General features: G+C 44.4%; 1 protein-coding gene across 3 annotated transcripts in view; it reads right to left on the bottom strand.

The window, feature by feature from the left end:
* Positions 1-7,174: 7,174 nt before the first annotated feature.
* The window catches only part of LOC125467419 (transmembrane protein 150A), a 93,647-nt gene continuing 85,156 nt past the window's right edge, over positions 7,175-15,665 (bottom strand). For all 3 annotated transcript variants that reach the window (XM_048563221.2, XM_048563220.2, XM_048563222.2), the window contains 2 exons: positions 11,162-11,339; positions 7,175-11,043 (listed from right to left, as the gene is read on the bottom strand). In XM_048563221.2, the coding sequence (XP_048419178.1) occupies positions 10,796-11,043; positions 11,162-11,339 (426 nt within the window). In that variant the 3' untranslated portion in view covers positions 7,175-10,795. The remainder of the gene's footprint in view (positions 11,044-11,161; positions 11,340-15,665) is intronic.

Genomic DNA, 15,665 nt, shown 5'->3' with positions numbered 1-15,665 from the left:
CACCTACCATTAACTCTATCTATACCCATCATGATTTTATAAACTTCAACAATGTCACCTTTCAATCTCTTACGCCCCAGTGTAAAAAATCCCAGCCTATCCAGCCTTTCTTTATAACTCAAGCCTTCTGTACCCGGCAGTATCCTGGTAAATCTCTTCTGAGCCCTCTCTACCTTAATAATATCCTTCCTGTGACATTGGCGACTAGAACTGGACACAGTACTCCAGAAGAGATCTCACCAATGTTGTATATGCTCTCAACTTGAGATTCCCAACTCCCATACTCAAAGGACAGAGCAATGAAAGCAAGCCTACTAAATGCCTTTTTAATCACCTTATCTGCATGCAACTTGAAAGAACTATGTACCTAAACCCCTAGATCCCTCTCTTCTATTGTAATCACTAAGGTGGATGGATATTAGTCCTGCCTATTGGAACTCATGCCATATAATCTGAAGGTTCAGGCCTACCTCAACACTTAAGCACACAATTCATGCTGATATTCTGGTCCAATACTGACAGAATGCCGCATTGTTGGATCCTAGTATCCTAGAATCACTACAGTATGGAAACCGTCCATTCGGTCCAACAAGTCCATACCGTCCCTCTGAAGAGCATCCCACCCAGACCCATTCCCTAACCCTGCATTTCCCATGTCTAACCCACCTAACCTGAGCACTGTAGCATGGCCTATCCACCTAACCTGCACATCTTTGGACAGTGGGAGGAAACCCACGCAGACACGGGGCGAATGTGCAAAATCCACAGAGACAGCCCCCGAGGGTGGAATCAAACCCAGGCCCCTGGCGCTATGAGGCAACTGTTCTAACCACTGAGCCACCATGTCACCATCTTCTGGAAGAGATGCCACACCAGAGCTTTGTCTTCTCTCTGAGGTGGACGATAATGATACTAAGGCACTATTGGAAGACTTCCCGATTGATAATTTATCCCTCAACCAGCTTTACTTAACAATAGTCTGGTTACTTATCTCAAACTTTGTATAAATTAGTTGCCGTGGTTCCCTGTACTATAACAGTGATAGCACACTTTGAAAGTCCTAGATTGGTTATAAGGCACTTTAGAATGTCCCAAAGCTGTGCAAGGTGCTGTATGAATGCACATTTTTTCTGATGGCTCATTTATTTTTTAAGATACGTGACATTGATACTTTTTTGAATGCTACCTTGTTTTCTAAAGATTTATTTTTTCATATTTATTCATGAAAGAAGGTTTCGGTGCCTGAAAATAGAATGTTATTTTCGTGCCAGCATCCCAAGACAGTTCCAGCAGCGAAACGCAGTGTTACATCTGTCTTCCCCACATCAACACTCCTGGAAATGTTATAAATTGTCTGGCCATTCCATGGATTTTCTGGGTTAAGCAATGTGAAAGCATCACTGTATCCCTTGTGTTCACCTATTCTGTCATCTTTATTGTATATCGTAACTCTGGGGAAATGGGCATGAATCTTTGCAAACCTCATGTTGGGTGAATTTGACAGTATGAACCTCATTCGCTGGCACCAGTGCTTCTTCTGAAAGACAAATGGATCAGTTTAATGAGACATAATCACATAGATTATTGTAGTCATTGTAACGAGGTCAGCCAGGTGGACCACATAGAAAATGAGTTCCCTGATGGGGCTGTAAACCTGGTCCAATCAGGGATCCCTGGCTGACAGATTGGAACAGGAGTGTCAGTCATCCTGTTCACTCTGAGAGCTGGCTCTGAGGGAGCTGGATCAGCGTCAAGGACATGTCAATAGTGATGGGATACTGACCTCTGTGGAGTTATTTCAATCATCAAGTTGCTACATTTTACAGTCAGAAAGTCATGTAACGAGTAACTGAGTCAGTAAAAATCAACTCAGTGACCATCCTTCAATAAAGCAAATAATGATACAAGAAGGACGTGCCCTTTTAGTAATGTTTTTGAACTATTAGCATTTTCTTGATTCTGATTCAGGTTTGCTTGAGCTCTCTTCTGTTCATTTGGTCTTCCATATCTCTCCAGATGAAGCTCCCATCCGACCTTGAACCTGGGCTGTGACTGGCAGGAAGTTGCCATTTTGACCTCCTTTTCATGTTGGCATGTGGCCATGTACAACTGCCATTCCCTCCAGTTTCTGCCTCCAGCTGCATCCCCTCCCCTAGTAACCCAGAAACTAGCTGTTTTTCAGGCCGTTAAGCTTTTGTGAACACTATAAGGCAGGCGGGGAAATTCTATTGTGTGATCTGGGGAAAGGCAGCATTTCATAGTTTGACTGATGTAGAGTTGACAGAAACACACATTCCTCCCTACATCAGCTCTGATTGGAAAAGGAAATATCAACTCTACAGGCGTTATCTCCCCAGGCACGGAATGGCATAGGCTTTGATGGGAAATCTGGGAGATATGTGTGAGAAATTGAGTGAAGCCTTTCTCAATATCGGGGCGAAGAGTTGCATTTTCAAACTGAGTTCCAGATGTTGAGACGAGATTCTTGTTACTGGTTGGTGAGAAGCTAATTAATGGAGCATAACGATCATTATCACTCTCAATATTACTTAATCTCACCTTGTCAACACGCATTCTCCACTCTAACTTGCCAGATAGACCCAGGAATTACCGACATAAAAGTCAGAATGGGTACCTGGTACTCAGCCCAGTGTAACTTAAAACTAACATGCCAGCATCAATCCTAGCCACACCCATGGTCAACCATCCCATAATAACTGTGCATCAGGCACAGAAGAGTATTCTGCCTTGGTGTAACATTTTGCTGCCATCTTTATGGTCTCCCTCAATCAGATGACCAATAGAGGCCCAGTTAATGTCCATCTTCTCTGTTGCAGGCCTAAACCCAAACATGACTGGGCTAGGACTATGCAAATTCATCCCAGATCTGGCTGGAGATAAGGAACAGCACCACATCTGTTTTCACACACTGTATCCCAAAAGGAAGAACCAGTATAACCTGCGAATGAGGTATACTGGTCCGACTTGTTTTGTATCCCTCCGCAAGTGCTCCAGTAAGTGCTTTTCCCGTTGTTACTGGCTTTTTTTAACCGCTTTTTCCCACTGGGATAGGTGGCTAGGCGTGCAATATGGTGGGTGGGGTCAATTCATTGAGAGACACAAGTGTTTTTGGTAATGCCTGTAAAAAGTGTCCAGGCCTCAGGCCTAAAAACAGGCCTCGCCAGAGAGAAAATCAAGGTCGAGGCACCTGTTTGAGGGCCCACTTATAAGACTGGCCTGTCCTAATGAGCCAAATTATGTCCATTTCTGGCCTCCGGTCAGTCCCCCTGCCATGACTGTCACCATCGCTGCCCCGAGTGCTTCCCCTCACTCTCTACTAATTGCTGCCCCATTGTCCAAGTCATTCCCTCCCTCAAGGGGGCTTCTACATCCTTCTCTCAACCTACCTGAGGAACACTGCAATCTAGAGGTGATATTATCTCCACAGCTGAGCACTCTAGTGACACCCGGAGGGTGTCTGCTCCACATAGCCTGCTCATTCTGGCATGAACTAATTTGTAGACTGAAGTTTATACACAGAGAGGTGGAGCCCTGAGTTGAGAAGACAATATTCTAAACCCCCATGCACTTTCTCCTCCACAGATACTCTTGTAACATCAATCTACGCCATCAAAACCCACCCCTTTCCCACTTTTAGAGTCATAGAGTCTCTGCAGTATGGAAACAGGCCATTCAGCCCAACAAGTCCACACTGCCCCTTCGAATAGTATCCCACCTAGACACATTCCCATACTCCTACATTTCCCATGTCTAACTGGCCTAACCTAAATATTCCTCGATACTACAGGCAATTTAGCATGGCCAATCCACCTGGTCTGCACATCTTTGGATTGTGGGAGGAAACCGGAGCACCCAGAGGAAACCCATGCAGGCACGGGGAGAATGTGCAAACTCCACACAGTCAGCCGAGGGTGGAATTGAACCTGGGTCCCTAGTGCTGTGAGGCAGCAGTGCAAACCACTGAGCCACCTTGCCACCCATCAAGCTTTCAATTTGTATTTTTATACAGACATTCCTCAATCAGAGCTAGCTAGGGACGGTTGGCCTGTATAGAGAGCTGTATTCAGAGATTATTTTGTGTTATGTGTTGGGTGAAGGAGCTCTTTCAAAATAGGCATTTAGAATATTACAGCTCAGAAGGATGCCATTCAGCCCATCATACTTGTGCCATCTCTTTGGAAAGATGTACTCAAATTTACCCCACTCCCTCATTCTTTCCCCACATGAGCTTGCTAGTGAAGCACGTTATGGGATTAAGTAACCAAGATAAATCAATGGAGCTATGTTACAGATCTGCCAAGATTTCAACCTAGCTGTGGAACAGACTAGAGGGGTTAATCCAGCTGACGCTGACGCTGACGCTGACGCTGACGCTGACGCTGACGCTGACGCTGACGCTGACGCTGACGCTGACGCTGACGCTGATCCAGCTCCCTCAGTGACAACCCTCAGAGTGAACAAGATGACTGGCACTCCTATTTATATCTGTCTGCCAGGGCTCCCTGATTGGAGCAGATTAAAGACCCAATCAGGGAATTCATATTGTATGGGTCCACCTGGCAGACCTTGTAAGAATCGTTACACACACTTATTGTATCTAAACCAGTTATATTGATTGAACCATTCAATTAGTGCCTAAGGGCTCCTTTGTGAGTGGACATTCAATTGAGGTTTTCAAAATGATGACAGGTTTGAATACTGTAGATAGTGAGAAACAATGTGCACTGGCAGGTGGAATGGTAACCAGAGGACACAAGTTTGAATTATTAGTGACTCTGTAATGGCTGCAGCCTCTAGGCTTTGGACTCCTCACAAGTGAAAATATTTTCTCTACATTTACCTTGTCAGAGCCTCTCCACACATTGAAGATCTTTATTAAATCGCATCTCACTCCTTATCTGTTGCTGGCTTGTTCAGCCTTTCTAATGTTACAGCCTCTTACATTTGGTATTCTTTGAGTATTTTCAGGGACAGCGTACTTGGTGAATGTATCAATGTCAAATGGAAATACAGGTAGTGCGTTTCGTTAAAGTGAGTTGGCTGTTACGCACTTGATGAATCATGGATGCTGTTTGGATAATGCAAACTTTCTGCTAAACAGGTACAGCAATTTTCTATGGCAATTTTCTATAGCGCGAGGTCACACAAGAATGCAACTATTGCATTATAGGAGAACTACCTGTAATGGAATCCATTCAACTCGGGCCTGTTCAACCTGATCAGTTTCTAACAGAGTCACCAGTTTCTCCCGACTGCTGAGGTGAAATTTATATTTAATTACATAACACGATGATATTTTTACCACTCTTTGAGGCACAGCATCGTTCTCAATCTTCTGTGTGAACCTTGACCATATCACCATGACTATTGTCCCTCCCCATTTTCCCATGGTCACATTGTTCTCTACATGAGAGGCCTAGCTCTATATAATTCCTCACAGCTTATTGAAGCATTTATGTGGCTGAGTCAGCAGATTGGGGCTTCATGTCCCATTCTGAGACTTTCAGCCCGGCCTGACCCATGGATGCAGTACTGGAAGAAAGATTTTCACATTGGCTGCCTGTGGGATCATGCTGTGCACAAATTTCCTGCTCGCTTTCCCACATTACGACAGTGAATATACTTCCAAACAGACTCATTGACTGTAACATTCATTATTACTTGCTAAATTCAAGAAAAGATGGTATAAAAATTCTAATCTTTCATTTCCACCTATCCTAAGGCCAAACCCAATTTGCAGAGAGCACACAGTTCATTAACTTCAGTTCTGTTGGTGTTTTAGCTCATGAGAGTGATTGGATATTGCAAAAATCACACAGTAGACATTATCAACAATTAACTCATAACTGCTTTGAATCAGTAGAGTAAGTTCAGATGAACTTGCACTTTGCATTTGTTTTGATGTAGCAAAATCACTTCAACAACTGTTAATACAAATTCAATCCTCCATTCCCCAGAAACAACTGATGATTCCAAACACACCACAGACTTTTCCCAGTTTTACAATGTTCACCATTTCCCCGTGTGAATCTGCTGCATTTATTTATGGTTTATGGAGCATTTAGACACAGTTGTTGTACAGTCTGACAAAATCGTACACATCTACGATTTAACAGGATTTATCAAATATTATTAAACTATTATATACAAATGTGTAAAATTTACAAACATTATTGTTTTTCAGGCCAAGTTGCAGAAGAATATCTTGTGACTGTCAGCTGGAAGCTACTGTGTTCGATAGGCACCTGTTTTGGTGGATGATGCACTGAATGAACAATCAAGATACTAGGCATAAATCCCTTCACCACATGCTGTTTTACTTCCCATGCCTGTCATTACTGAAATATCTCCTGGCCAGGAAGTGTATAATGTACAGATCAGGTCTACTGGTGTCCTTCCAGGCGATAGAGTTAGTGGATTTGGAAGGGGCTTTCGAAGGAACCTGGGCGAGTTGTTACAGCATACTGCCACTGCTGTGAATGGTGGAGAGAGTGGGTTGTATAACGCAGTGGGCTTGAAAGGGTTAATGCCAAAGATTACTTTAAGCTCCACCCATTCTGATGATGCTAAAGGGTTTGTTTGGGAAGAGGCAGAGCATTTTGGGACCTCAAAGGAGCAGATCCCTTGTCCTTGGTCTCATGATACTTTGATCTTACTTATGTAACTTTTACTTGACTGCTATCTTGCAAAGACTACATGTTGTTCAAGGCAGAGCCTCTCCTCATTTGACTGTCAAGTGGTTTTTCTCTAACACTTTAGACCAAGTGGAGTCTGTAGAAGAGGAAATTGTAGCAGCCAGCCACCCAACCTCTGTTGGCATTGCATACTCATACAACAGGCTGAAAATTTAAGGTGGTGCCAAATACAGTGGGAAGCTTTGTCCTGGCTAATACTGAACAAAAACCAAAAGAACTGCAGATGCTGTAAATCAGGAACATGAACAAAGTTGCTGGAAAAGCTCAGCTGGTCTGGTAGCACCTGAGTAGGAGAAAACAGAGTTAACGTTTCAGGTCCGGTGACCCTTCCTCAGAACAGTTCTGAGGGTCACTGAACCCGAAACGTTAACTCTGTTTTCTCCTTCACAGATGCTGCCAGGCCTGCTGAGTTTTTCCAGCAACTTTGTTCATGTTCCTGGCAAATATTGAGCTTCTTGAGTGTTGTTCGAGCTGCACTCATCAAGGCAAACGGTAAGTATTCCGTCTCACTCCTGACTTGTAGATGGTGGGCATGTTTTGGGGTGTCAGGAGGTGAGTTACTCCCTACAGTATTCCTAGCCTCTGACCTGCTCTTGTATCCCCTGTGTTTATATGACTTGTTGTTTCAGTTCAATTATTAGTTAACAGTAACCCCCTGTGTGGGCATGTTGACAGTAGGGAATTCAGTAATAATGTCAATGGGAGACCGTTGGATTCTCTCATGTTGGAGAAGATCATTGCCTGGCACTTGTGGCACTAATGTTACTTGCCGCTTAACAATCCAAGTCACAATTTGGTACAGATCTTGCTGTATATGGACATGAACTGCTTCAATATCTGTGGAGTTGCGAATGGTGCTGCTGGGCTTCAGCTCAACTTAAGTCTTGTTTCTATATTCCTGTCCTTAGCCTCAGATTCAGTGCTATAAACATTGGTCATAATAATGTGTGTGTGTGTAGTGTTATGTATTGATCTTTTGTATTTATATATTCCACTGTCGGTGACACCGAACAGCTCTGTGTGCAGAGATGGATAAAATGGGTGGCAAAGGAGAGGAAGGCAACAACAACTGAAGGATCAGCTGGGCAAGGGTTAAAAACAAATGCATTTCTCAGCATTTTGCTTAAAGACAAGGCCTCCCACCTGCAGTTGTGGATAAAGGAACTCAATGTCTGCCTGAAAAGATAAGAATTGAGACTGTTTACCTTTGAGAAGGCCTTGGAAAGCAGGAAAGTTGTTTTTTCCTTTGCTTTGTCAAAGGTTGAACTTTTAGAAACCTTGAGAAAACTGGAACAACGTGCAAGAAAGCCTCAGGGAGGAAGACAGGCAACAGCGAATGCAAATATATCCAGCCACAAACGACAAAGAATTGGAAGAGTCTAGGCCCGAAACGTCAGCTTTTGTGCTCCTGAGATGCTGCTTGGCCTGCTGTGTTCATCCAGCCTCACACTTTGTTATCATACATGTCACTTTTGTGTGATATTCTGAAGAGGGTGTAAGAATCAGCTATAGTAACATACTACATATTATGAGGGTGGCAAAATGCTTGGTGGTTGGCACTGCTGCCTCACAGCGCCAGGGACCTGGGTTCGATTCCACCCTCAGGCAACTGTCTGGGTGGAGTTTGCACATTCTGCGTGGGTTTCCTCCCACAGTCCAAAGGCGTGCAGGTTAGGGTGGATTGGACATTGTCTATAGCATCCATCCAGGGATAAGCAGACCAGGTGGACTAGCCATGGGAAATGCTGGGTTACAGGGATAGGGAAGGACAGTCGGTGAGGGTTTAATAGGATGAAAGCCCCATTTCCACACAGTTGGGATTCTATGATTATAAACATGAGGAACTTGAGAACAGTTCGATCATCATGGAGTAATGGACTGGACAACTAGTCAAGTCTTGGAGAGATCAACCACCCGAGGACAGTCTCATGTATGTGGTAATGCCAAATGCCAGTTGTGTGAGGATACTTGTAGAGGACATATTCTCAGTAAAGGGGTTTGATTGATTACCTGACCTACCTGTTTGTGCCATTGTGTACATGGAGTAGAGACCAAACCCAGGTGGGGAAAGGGCTCAACATAATGCAATCAGCAAACATCCCCATTTCTGAACTTATGATGGAGGGAAGATCACCGATGATCAGCTGAAGATGGTTGGGTCTAGAACAACTCTTGTGGTGCAGTGGTAATGTCCCTACCTCTTAGACAGAAGGCCCATGTTCGAGCCCCACGTCCCCCAGAGATGGGTCATAACATCCCTGAATAGTTTGTTTGGAAAGTATCTAGTCTGCAATGATGTCCTTGCTGAGATGACTGCCAATAACCATTTTCCCTTGTACTAAGCATTAATCAATTCAGAGTGCCCCCCAGATTCCCAATGATTCCAGTTTTGCTCAGGCTCCTGGATGCCACACTCAGTCAAACTCTGACACTCTGTCCTCACCTCTCGTACCTGGACTGTAGGCAGAATACAACCCCTCCACATGGAGACTGTCACTTGGTATATATTTCTATCTCAGATTTTTAAATGATGATAAGGTGGCTACAGATGTAGTTTATTTACAAGAGCAAATGATCGTACATTTCTGATCGTACAATTGTTTCTTTAAAATGTGTACATGGCGCGTTAAAAAATATTCGACAACTTATACGGTCTAATTGTTTGTCACACACAAAAGAGACTTAGGCCTTATGAAGAACCATGTGCCAGCAGATAGCACCGTGGGAATATCAGAAATTGCTGTCACTGTACAGTGTGCCTGGGCACTTTGTATGCTTGTACAACAACCTAGCACCTTTAACATAGCAAAAATGTCCCAAAGGAAAGCTACCAACAAAATTGGCACTGTGATGAAATACTAAGACAGGGAACGATAAGTTTTGTCAGAAGTTTTAAGGTGCATCAGGAAGAGAAGAGGAAGAGAGATAGATAAAGGCAGAGACAGAGAGGTTTGGTGAAGGGTTTCCAGAACTTAGGGACTAGTTGGCTGGAGGCACACAAAAATGGGGGAGAAATGAAAAGAAGCATGCAAGAGACCGAGATAACACAGTGTGGAGCTGGAGGAACATCAGAGGAGCAGGCAAGTCTGAAGAAGGGTCCCGACCCAAAAGGTCAGCTTTCCTGCCCCTCTGATGTTGCCTGGCCTGCTGTGTTCCTTCAGCTACACACCATGTTGTCTATGACTCCAGCATCAGCAGTTCTTACTATCTCCACACAAGAGACTGGGATTGGAGGAGTGCCGAGATATTGGAAGGTTTTAGGATTGAACGAGGACAAAGGACCCAGGGAAAAATGTGGACAGCGAAGTTCAATGGATTCATGGGTCAATACCAAAGGCTTCTGACAGAATGTGGGCCGGGCACATCCTCTCAGAGAGGGAGAAGAGCAACGGAGCCAGAGGGTCAATCAGTTAAAAACGACACAGGGAATGAGGGAAGGAGGTAGATGCGGGGCCAGGGCAGGGAAGGTGGGAGCACACAGATCCAGGGTGAGGTTTCTGCACTGGTTAACCTGCTCTAGCTACCGACAACTCTCCAGCAAGTGGGAATGTTAATATGTTAGAAACCGTGGTCACCCATGTTCAGACTGGAAGTGAAAGGTAACAGGAAAACACACAGAAATCAGCTACCAATAAATGGAAATGACACTTTAAAAAGTGAACTTTATCATTTCAATTTGAATGTTGACCTGTCCCATTTACAACGGTCTGTGTTACAAGCAACTTACAGGCATCGAATGCCTTTCACGATACTCTGAATGGTTGAATCACTTGCTGCCATAAAATATATAATTCATTTCTGTTATAAAAATCAAATTTTTATAAAAAAAATTACATTTCATAAAAATGTTGCAAAAATACCATTGGAGAAAAGGAGAGGTTTGGTCCTTTTGCGATGGCTTTCGTGTGACAGTATCCCTGGTTTGCTCAAGGATCTGAGGTATTTCATGATTTATTTCCCCCTCCATTGTAACAGGCAGTAATGCTCCACAGATACCCCCAGCCCACATCCCTACTCGGGGTCCACCAATGTTTTACAGCAGAGTTAATAGCTCGACCTGTCTGTGGAGATTTCGAAGCTTAGATCACGGTGATGGCCTCTTGGGTGCGGTTGATGCCTGAGCTGGGGGCCACCATGTTGGTCTCTGCTTTACAGTTTGTCTTCTGGTGTCTCTTTGCCAGCATTTCAAGGAAGGTGTTTTGAGTGATGGAGCTGAATTCCATGGCAAAAGTCCCGTAGAAAATGAGGATGATGATGGTGAAAACCCACTCGCAGATAGCTGCCGCGTGCTGGAGCTGGGAGCTCTCCTGAATGAAGAAGACCCCACCTGGAAAGATGGTTAAGGAATTTATAAACTGGTGATGATTTTCTCGATTGTATTTGGGATAGGATTTGGGGATAATGGAGGTGATACTCCTGAAAGAGGTGCACTGCAGAAAGGATACTCATAACAAGATTGACGAAGGCCACAATGGTGAGGAATGCTCGGCAGTGGCCTATTTGGTAGTCCAGGGAGTTCTTTGCTATCCTGTAAGTGAGCACCGATTGGAAACAGATGAATAGCATACTGCTGGGGAACCCTACTCCAGCGCCAACATAGTGCAGCACTTTGGCATTGTCAACCTGTGGGAACAAGACAGTTCAGCTGTTAGACAAACATCACCCTCTTCCCGTCGCTTTCACACGCTGAGCTTTCAAATGATATGTCACAAGAGTCTAAAGCCCAGTGAATGAAGCCCAGTCCAAAGCCACAATCTTTCCTAAAATCAAATGATCAGGCTATGCAAACTGATTGGCTTACGGACTATTATGTTCTGCTTTTTTTTGTCAAATTATCAATAAGCCAAAATCCTAGAGTGCAACATGTTGATACAGACTCCTACAGTGCAGTTCCACTGAGCAAAGGGCCAAGTTTCAAGTCCTATCTGCTTGCAATAACATCTCTGAACAGGTTGATTAGGAAAATGTCTCCAATGTACTGATCTAACAGAGCGGTATCCCACGGGGCAAGTACAGACGAAATGTTACAGCATGGAAAGTGTCCCTTCAGTCCATCGTGTCTGCACCCTAGCCCACTGTCCAGCAACCAATCCACAGTCTGTCAGACTACAGCCAGATGCAGGTTCCTTTTCCATAAGATTTCTGCCTCAGCCAACAAACTGGGCAGCGAATTCCACTCACCCACATTTCCAGGCAGCGAGCTCTAGATCCCTGCCACTTTCTGGCTAAAACATCTTTCCTCTTGTCCCCTCTAATCCTTCTACCAATTACATCAAATCTGTGATCCCTGGTGATGTGAACCAACATCAATTTTCTTTCATTATTCATTCACAGGGTGAGGGTGTTGCTGGCTAGGCAACATTTAGTACCCATCCCTAATTGCCCAGAGGGCAGTTAAGGGTCAACCACATTGCTACGGTTCAGGAGTCACATGTAGGCCAGACCAGGTAAGGATGGCAGCTTCCCTCCCTAAAGGACAGTAGTGAACCAGATGGGTTTTCCCCCCAAACAATCAGCAATGGAGTCACGACCATCATTAGACTCTTAAATCCAGATATTTATTGAATTCAAACCCCACCACCTGCTGTGGGCAGGACTCGAACCCAGGTCCCCAGAATGTTATCTGGGTCTCTGGATTAACAGTCCCCTGATAATACCACCAGGCCATTGCCTGAAACAGAGATCATGTTTCAGGTCCAAAGTAATATGCTTTGCTTTCACGGAATTGCTCTTGAGCAGTAACACCTATCAGACAGCAGAGGGCGGTAAACACAACGTACTGCACCAACAGGCCTGAGTGATACAAACAGCTACAGAGCATATCATCAAGGTCAAGGATTATGACAGCAATGCTCTGGTATCCACAGGAATTGTGTCCCAGATACAGATACAAAAAGAAAACAAGCAGAACCTAGAATCTACAAAAAGATTGCAAGATGCAATGGGTCATTTTGAATTGAGGAGAAATATCTTCACGCACAGGCTGCTGACCCTGTGGAACTCTCTACCACAGGAAGCTGTAGACATGAAGTTATGGAATATTTTTAAGAAAGAAACAGATAGATTTCTAGAAATTCAAGGTGTCAGGGAGCATGGGTAGAAAGCAGGAGTGTGGTGTTGAAATAGAATAGCAGAACAGACTCAGTGAGCTGAATGTTCCAATTTGGTTCCTATTTTTCTATGTTTCTAAGAGTTCTCCAGCTCAGAGGTTCCCAGAATGCCAACAGGCACAAACTCTACCAGGTAGACCAGCCATACAAACAGCAAGATCTAATGTCCTGCAAGCAGTTGGCAGCACTCAAACATTCAGAAGTGTTCTTTTTTATAGTTCATTCCTGGGATGAGGGTGTCACTGGCTGAGCTAACATTTATTGCCCAGAGGGCAATTAAGACTCAACCACATTGCTGTGGTTCTGGAGTCACATGTAGGCCAAGACCAGGTAAGGATGGCAATTTCCTTCCCTAGTGGATGTTAAGTGAACTAGATGGGAATTTTTTTTTCCCTGCTGACAATTGATTTGTGGTCATCATTAGATTCTTAATGCCAGATATTTTATTGAATTCAAATTCCACCATCTACCGTGGCAGGATTCGAACCCAGGCTCCCCCAGACATTATCTGGATTTCTGGATTAACAGTCCAGTAATAATACTACTATGCCATTGCCTCTCCCAGTGGTACTAGACAGGTAGAGTTAGCTATTGATGTTGTGTAAGTGGAAGATAATCCTGTATCTGCTGATAGAAACATTGAAACTAGGCGCAGGAGTAGGCCATTCAATATGATCATGGCTGATTCTCCACCTCAATGTCTCTATGTCTCTACACATCAACTTTTTCCCTATACCTTTCAATGCCTTTAACGTATAAAAGATGTATCTATCTTCTTCTTGAATATATTCAGTGATTTTCCCTCCACCGCTTTCTGTGGTACAGAATTCCACAGGTTCACAACTTTTTTAAGTGAAGAAATTTTCATCACTTCAGTCCTAAATTGTTTAGCCTATATCCCAAGATTGTGTCCCCTGGTTCAGAGAAAACAATCTCTCTACATCCAGTCTTTTCAGCCCTGTTGGAATTTTAAATACTTCTAAACTCCAGTAAATGATAGAATCCCCATATTGTGGAGGCAGGCCATTTGGCCCATCGAGTCCACACCGATCCTCCAAAGAGCACGCCCCCCAGACCCACGCCCGCACCCTATACTGTAACCCTGCATTTCTCATGGCTAATCTGCCTAACCTGCACATCTTTGGACTGTGGGAGGAAACCCACACAGACATGGGGAGAATGTGCAAACTCCACAGACAGTCGCCTGAGGCTGGAGTCAAACTGATGTCCCTGGCGCAATGAGGCAGCAGTGCTAACCGCTGAGTCACCATACGGCCCCAAATACTGAACTAATCTCTCCTCACAGGCCACTTCTGTATGTCTGGTATTAGCCTAGTGAACCTTCACTGCACTCCCTCTGTGGCAAACATATCCTTTTTCAGGTAGGGAGGCCGAAAAGGTTCAGGTGTGGTTTCACCAAAGCCCTGTATAATCCTTACTTCTGAATGTAAATCCTTGTGCAATAAAATGCCTTCCTAATCATAGAATCCCTACAGAACAGTTAGAAGCCATTCAGCGTCCACCAAAGAGCAACGCACCATATCCCTGTAAGACCATATTTACCATAGTTAACCTGCCCATCCTGCACTTTAGCGTGGCCAATCTATGTAGCTTCACTTTTGGGTGGAAACTAGAACAACCAGAGGAAAACCACGCAGACACAGGGAGAATGCACAAGCTGCACACAGACAGTCGCCGAAGGGTGGGATCAAACCAGGGTCCCTGGCACTGTGAGGCAGGAGTGCTAACCAGTTAGCTACCCCAATGCTTGATGCACCTTCAAATGATGTTGGCAAGGTGTAGATCAGAGTGGGGGAAGTGGGTGCTTGACAGTACGTGAGAGAAAATAGGAGGCCTAATTGGAAATGTACTCAAGCAGGTAGGAACTGCACATCAGAGATAATGGGAACTGCAGATGCTGGAGAATCCAAGATAACAAAGTGTGGAGCTGGATGAACACAGCAGGCCAAGCAGCATCTCAATAGCACAAAAGCTGATGTTTCGGGCCTAGACCCTTCATCAGAGGAACTGCACATCCCTCCGTGATGAATGTTGAAGGAGAAACCTCGGAGGATGGTTTAGCTGGAAATCCATGGAGAGGTTGAGCAGTATGAGGAGTATGTAGCTTGTGACCCTGGTATTGCAAATGAGTGGCAGGGAAGACTGGAGTAAATAGGCAGGGTTTACAGGAGATCAGGGCAAGGAGCTGGGAGACATCAAGAGGCTCAAAGACCTGAAAGAGTGGAGGGAGATTTGAAATAAGATTATCAACCTCTGAGAGAGCCCTGTACCCTCTAAACATTAATAATAAATCATTAGAATACAGCCTTGGGCATCCCGAGGAAAATCAAACAGAAGCATTAAAACATACCTTTCCAATAGGTTTCTTTCAAAGTTTAAGTTAGTTATAAACATTTTGATGGACACCGGAAAATTGTGAAATCAACTAGAGAAGAATTTCCAGCCTTTCCAATTGGCATACCCAAGGTTTTGGAGAAGTTGGGGCTTAGAGAAGACAAGGCCGAGAGTTGGTGTGGCCGAGATGTTCCAAACCATGTGGGATCTGAATGGTGCAGAGAGGAAGGAATGGTTCCCACTGAGGGAGGGATCGGGACTGGGACGGCACAGGTTTCAGGTCAGTGCCAAAAGAAGAAACAGAGATTGGAGGAGAAATGCAGCGAGAGGGTCAGATCTGGAGCGGATGGCCTTACAGTGTGGTGGAGGCAGGCCCACTCAATTCTTTTGAAAAGGAGCTGGATCCTTTTCTGAAACTGAAGCATTTTCAGGGCCATAGGGTAAAGACAACAGAGTGGCACTTAGAGATAGTAAGAACTGCCAA

Source organism: Stegostoma tigrinum, chromosome 37 (assembly GCF_030684315.1).
Source record: "Stegostoma tigrinum isolate sSteTig4 chromosome 37, sSteTig4.hap1, whole genome shotgun sequence".
Taxonomy (NCBI): domain Eukaryota; kingdom Metazoa; phylum Chordata; class Chondrichthyes; order Orectolobiformes; family Stegostomatidae; genus Stegostoma; species Stegostoma tigrinum.
This window is presented reverse-complemented; position numbering and strand designations above follow the sequence as displayed.